General features: G+C 41.4%; 1 protein-coding gene across 1 annotated transcript; it reads left to right on the plus strand.

The window, feature by feature from the left end:
- Positions 1–859: 859 nt before the first annotated feature.
- Positions 860–4,019, plus strand: LOC137951124 (oligopeptide transporter 4-like). The gene is made up of 6 exons (XM_068797724.1): positions 860–1,381; positions 1,742–1,839; positions 2,038–2,604; positions 2,719–2,971; positions 3,073–3,255; positions 3,405–4,019. The coding sequence occupies exons 1-6, from the start codon at positions 860–862 to the stop codon at positions 4,017–4,019; spliced, it is 2,238 nt and encodes a 745-aa protein (XP_068653825.1).
- The last annotated feature ends 2,054 nt before the right edge of the window (positions 4,020–6,073 follow it).

Below are 6,073 nucleotides of genomic sequence, written 5' to 3' on the forward strand. Positions count from 1 at the left end.
ATGAATGCCGTGGGCGAAACTTCCAAAAAACCATAACAGCTGTGTCTGGAGATTCTACAAATTTTTTTCTTCGCTCTAGTTGACCAAACTTGTCTTAACAAACCGTAATAGCTGTGTCTCGACATTCTAGGGTGTCTTGTGCCTCAATTTTCGGTTTCTGTGACTCTTTCTTCTAATCAACCGAAGAGAACTAAAAAAGGAAAAGTTCCCTTCCCTCTGTGAAAAGACAGTAAAGAAGGCGGAGGACTACAGAATAAACTAGGAAGAAATCAAACAATAGTTCCAAAACTTAGATTAACTTACCTGTAATTCATGTTATCAGGAGTGAAAGGAACCCCCTCTGTGAACATACTTTTGCTCACTCACGATTGGATGCCTCTGTGTTGAAAAGTTCAAATTGTTTTCCGTATTTCCACTCTCATACTCAGTAAGGAAATTTTTTATCTTCTCTGTTGTTTTAGAACTAGAGAGATTTCTTGATTGGCACCAGTTAGAAACCGGAATCTGAGTTTCCCTCGTCTCTAAAGTTTTAAATCAAATTGTGGAACCCAATTTTCTGATGTGCTCAACCTCAAAGTCAAAACGACTCCTTCCGACTCTCCCAAATACCTTTTATTGGAAGAGGAAGCACTTTTCACCCGCTATGGGTTCTGTTTCCGTGCATTAAGAAACCACCCCGAGAAATTTTCTCGTTTCAGTTCAAAGAGCGCGGGAAAGCTCCCTGTTTTCGATCTCCTCTCCCGAATTTCTCTCATCTCACTTTTCCACGAATCCAGACAAAAGAGAAGCCATTCTTCCCTCTTAAGTCGAGTCTTTTGCTAGTAGTTGTTTCTGCTCTTGTTCCATCCCGGACGCAGCAATGACGGACTTTGCGCTGGAGATAGAAGAAACGAGGACGACCCAGAAGGTGCTATCGAACGAAATCGTGGACGAGAATGACGATGAAGTGTCGCCGATCGAGGAAGTCTTTTTGGTCGTCCCGACTACGGACGATACGAGTCTCCCTGTGTGGACATTTCGGATGTGGTTCCTTGGCGTGCTGTCGTGCATTATGCTCTCCTTCATCAACCAGTTCTTCAGCTATCGGACGGAGCCGCTCATGATCTCGCAGGTGACTGCCCAAGTGGTTGCGCTGCCTATTGGGCAATTCATGGCCAAGGTTCTGCCCACGACTCAGTTCTCCATCGGCTCGTTCAAGTTTTCGTTCAATCCAGGACCCTTCAATATCAAGGAGCATGTCCTTATTTCCATCTTTGCTCAAGCAGGTTATGCATTTGGCGCAGGGAATGCTTATGCTGTTGGCATTGTTGACATTATTAAGGCGCTTTATCATCGCCGGATTTCCTTCCTCGCCAGTTGGATCCTCATTGTTACCACTCAGGTACCTTTTCTGTTTTTTCCATTGTATCTTCGGAGAACGAATTGATGAACTCTATTCTCCTTTTCCTAATTTACCTGAAGAAGATTGAAGGTTTTACTTCACAAACAACGAAATTGGTCGCAAACATAGGAAGGAAAAATGTCACTCGCTGAAAATTCTCCTATTATAGTTAAAGCTAGAATGAGTCTATTAAACCAATCTCAACTTTGACTCAACCATGGTCAATAAATAGATCTGTCAAGACGTTGTTCCAGACCGCAGACTGTCGAACGTTTGTGTTAATTCCTGAAATGATTTGTTAGGCCATAATTTAGAATTCGAGTTTCTTGGGTGATCAAACAGACATATCCTGGATTGCAGGTTTTGGGATACGGATGGGCAGGAATCATGAGGAAGTTTGTCGTGGAACCAGCCCACATGTGGTGGCCAAGTACGCTTGTTCAAGTTTCACTGTTCCAGTAAGCTGTCGTCTTCTCTGACACATTGACGACTTTTTGTTTCTTTCTGCTAATTAACTTTGAGATCATTCTCAATTCTCAAATCAGTTTTTATTTCTTTTTGTCTTACTGACAGATGCGTAAAGAACTTGTAAGATTTTGTTATTCACGCAAAAACTCAAGCATGATCTGTTTGTTATACCATTCTATATCTTTCAGGGCCATGCATCAGAGGGAGAACCATCGGGGGATGACTCGAGGGAAATTCTTTGTGATAGCAATGTTAGTAAGCTTCATCTGGTACATCGTCCCAGGCTTCCTCTTCCCATCCATCATGAGCCTCTCCGTCCTATGCTTTGCATTTCCTAAATCTGTCACCGCTCAGCAGGTGGGCTCTGGCATGTATGGTCTGGGTATAGGCTCCTTCACCTTCGATTGGTCGACCATTGCTGGTTTCCTCGGCAGTCCACTCGTTTCACCCTTCTTTGCCATCGTCAATGTCTTTGTGGGTTATATCCTCTTCGTCTACCTGGTCTTCCCCATCTTGTACTGGGGCTACAACGCGTACGACGCTAAGACATTTCCCATCATCTCCTCTAGTCTCTATGCATCAAATGGGCAAGAGTACAACATTAGTGCTATTGTAAACGACAAATTTGAGCTCGATCTTAATGCATACGAAAAACAGGGTCAGGTCAATATGAGCATGTTTTTCGCAGTCACTTATGGGTTGGGTTTCGCCAATGTAGCTTCCACTCTCACCCACTGTGGGTTGTTCTATGGCAGGTATCTTCTCTATTTTTGTTTCAGATTCTGAGCAGCATTAGGTATCTGGGTTAGATCCAATGCGCCTGTTTATTTCATTTAAATAAGATGAAGAAACTTGGGCCATATTTACAGGGAAATATGCAATCGTTTACGTGCTTCCTATCAAGGGAAGATCGATATCCACACCAGACTTATGAAGAAGTATGAGGACATACCTTCTTGGTGGTTCTCCGTTCTTCTGTTGCTAACTGTGGCAGTTTCTCTCGTCCTATGTACTGTCATGAGAGACCAGGTTCAGCTTCCATGGTGGGGACTTCTCATGGCCTGTGTTATTGCTCTTTTCTTTACTCTTCCTGTCGCCATTATAACTGCTACAACGAATCAGGTAAAAGATCATTTTTCTACCCCACCCCAAATGTAAACGTACCTAAACTAGCTAGCCATATTGTATCTAATCTTTATTTTCTGTCATTTTGACATTTCAAGACACCGGGACTGAACATTATCACCGAGTACCTCATGGGGCTGGCATACCCAGCCCATCCCATTGCAAATGTCTGCTTCAAAACCTACGGTTATATTAGCATGGCTCAAGCTATCTCTTTCCTAAACGATTTCAAGCTTGGCCACTACATGAAAATACCTCCGAGATCCATGTTCATTGTCCAGGTACTCCACTCTCACTTCTGCGAAAAGGTTTATCTATTCCAGAACAAATTAACATTTACCCCAGTAAATGATGTCGAACAAACAATTTAAATTTCCTTATCTGGTGAAATTACTTCTTAGTTGTCTTGTTTTTCATTCTCGTCCACCAGTTGATTGGAACAGTGATAGCATCAACAGTCAACATAGGAGTGGCCTGGTGGTTGCTGAATTCAATCCCGAACATCTGCCAAACGGATCTACTCCCACCGGACAGCCCATGGCAGTGCCCCAACGACAGGGTCTTCTTCTCTGCATCCGTCATCTGGGGTCTAGTGGGACCCAAGCGGATTTTCGGGTCACTCGGAAACTACTCTTCTCAAAATTGGTTCTTCCTCGGTGGTATCTTGGGACCTGTTGTAGTGTGGTTCCTCCACAAGGCTTTCCCCAAGCAGAAGTGGATTCCCCTGATAAACCTCCCAGTTCTTCTGGGTGCAACTTCAATGATGCCCCCGGCGTCTTCCATCAACTATACCTCTTGGGTTGTCATGGGTACCATTTTCAACTACTTCATTTTCAGGTACAGAAGGAGGTGGTGGCAAAGGTACAACTACGTTCTCTCTGCAGCCTTGGATGCTGGGGTAGCATTCATGGCGGTCGTAATCCACCTAGCTTTTACAATGCCAGGCGTACAAGTTAACTGGTGGGGCAGCGAGGGTGATCGCTGCCCACTTGCTAACTGTCCGACGGCCAAAGGCATACAGGTCGATGGGTGCCCAACATTCTGATGATATTTATGCTGCTCGAGGTTCTATATATCGTTTTTAATGGAAACAGAAAAGTTCAACTTAGTGAAGGCGAGGAAAGGAGCTTTTAGATCTTTTGAGTTTGTATTAGTCCTGTGTACAAGGGCCGGCCATGATGGAGACGGTCATAGATACCATTTTATTAGGGTTCATTCCTGTTCATTCACTTGTATTAGGTGAGTAGCTTTTCTGTTAATTCCATGCAAGTTCCACAAAAAGATATTAGGTTCCTTGGACGATTGTCATCTCAAATTGTGAACGAAAATGGTGGGTTTTATGGAAACCAAGATAAACTCTAGAGAAATCACTACAAGTAGTACTCACCGATAAGAGTGGGCATAGGGTCGGGTTTGGTATGGAACCCGATCCAACCCAAAATACATGGGGATGGGTTACATTTCCACCCCATGGGGCCGGGATGGGGATAGAAAAAAAATCCCATCGGGTTTTGGTTCAGAGATGGGTTTTCTAAAACCCAACCCGTGATGATGTATACTTATAATGCCCCCTTCTCATATTAAAATGATATTAGGTTTAATAAACAAAAAAATATAATTTTTTAACTTTAGTCGAAGTAGTTAATTTCAAAACATTTCTCACATGGATGTTTATACATTCTTATTTAAAAATAAAGACTCGAGTATTTTTCCTCCATGTGAAGAATAAAAAGTTCAATTTAGAGCATTTAAGGAATAAAAAATTGTGTAACGAAGTCCTTATTTATAATTTTTTATAATTTTATGGGTTAATAAATTTTTATGCACCCATTTAGGTTTTTTTTTGGAGATGAGGACCAGGTTTGGGTTTTGGGAAACCCGTCCTTGACCCGACCCTTGCCCACCCTTACTCACTGATGCACCATAAAGCGGAGTACTTGAAGCCGTGATCACAGTTCACGTACAACTGAAAGCCGTGTTTAGTAATTAATGTGTCACATTCCTATTACCTGAAACACTTCAATGGGTAATCACATTGCAAACCAGTTTCAAAGGTACAAACTAAGTCCATTTTGAAAACGCAAAATGGGAATACTTCCAATGCCACTTTTTACTATCAATGACATCTTTCAATATTTTAGATAAAGTTAATTGGATAAGTTAGAGCACATAAATCAGATTTCAAACAAACAATTAAATATTTAGGGTGGAGAAATAGATGTCAAAATGGTAGAAAATGTTTTAAAGTCAAAAGTGCCATCTTCTACTTCATTGAGAAAAGTTTGCGGATGCACTTCAATCAAGTTTGCCTACAAATTGAACCTTTAAAAATATAAAATAAAATAAAATTTGAATTTCTTTGATTGAAAGCTCTCCAAGGTCTTATCATTTTTTTTTCCGACTTACAAGAAAAAGTAGGGCTGAATGATTTTCAAATATGCTAGATTTTAGAGGTGTGAAATGAATTTTTTTATGGAAGAGGCTTAATGGAATAATGGAGGGATTGAAGAAGTAAGCAAAGGCTTGTTGGGGGAAAGAGGAGCCACGAGGGGAAGTTCGAAGAAAGAAGCAAGAGGAGGAAGAGAGGGTGAGAGAGGGAGAGAGAGGGAGAGAAGAGGACGAGAGAGGAAGGCACAAACTTGAGGAGGGGGAGAGGGAGAGTTGTTAGGAATTAAACACCCTAATTCCAAACTAATGAGAACAATAATAATAATCGCAGAAGAAAGGAAAAACAAGCACGAAAACAAACAACAAGATTTATTTAAATTCACTTCAAGGTGAAACTACATCCTGTCTTCCACCGTTATAGTAATACATTACGAAGATGAAATAATTTATAAGAGAAATCGCACACTTATAGGTGTTTCTCTCTAACCTCTCGGGCTATAACTCTAGATGTTCCTCGGATTAAGATGATAAAACCCTAATTGCGGTGCCCTACAATTATAAAGAGATAATTAGGGCAACCGTGATACAAAAATAAAATTTCCAAATTGCCCTTAATGAAACAACAGTCAATATATCATGGATAGGATGGGAGCTCCGCAGCTTAACAATATCCCACTTGGAGACTAATCCATCATCAATATCTCCTCTACA

The sequence above is a fragment of the Aristolochia californica genome, unplaced genomic scaffold (assembly GCF_029961685.1).
Source record: "Aristolochia californica isolate CCGP_79_NKW_82.1479 unplaced genomic scaffold, dmAriCali1.0.hap1 SCAF_15, whole genome shotgun sequence".
NCBI classification, from domain to species: Eukaryota; Viridiplantae; Streptophyta; class Magnoliopsida; order Piperales; family Aristolochiaceae; genus Aristolochia; species Aristolochia californica.

Bases quoted from the DNA above. Each gene is read 5' to 3' on its own strand.
- LOC137951124 (XM_068797724.1), top strand. From the start codon at position 860: ATGACGGACTTTGCGCTGGAGATAGAAGAAACGAGGACGACCCAGAAG. The intron at 1,382-1,741 runs GTACCTTTTCTG...CCTGGATTGCAG, and splicing joins TCCTCATTGTTACCACTCAG to GTTTTGGGATACGGATGGGC. The intron at 3,256-3,404 runs GTACTCCACTCT...CTCGTCCACCAG, and splicing joins GATCCATGTTCATTGTCCAG to TTGATTGGAACAGTGATAGC.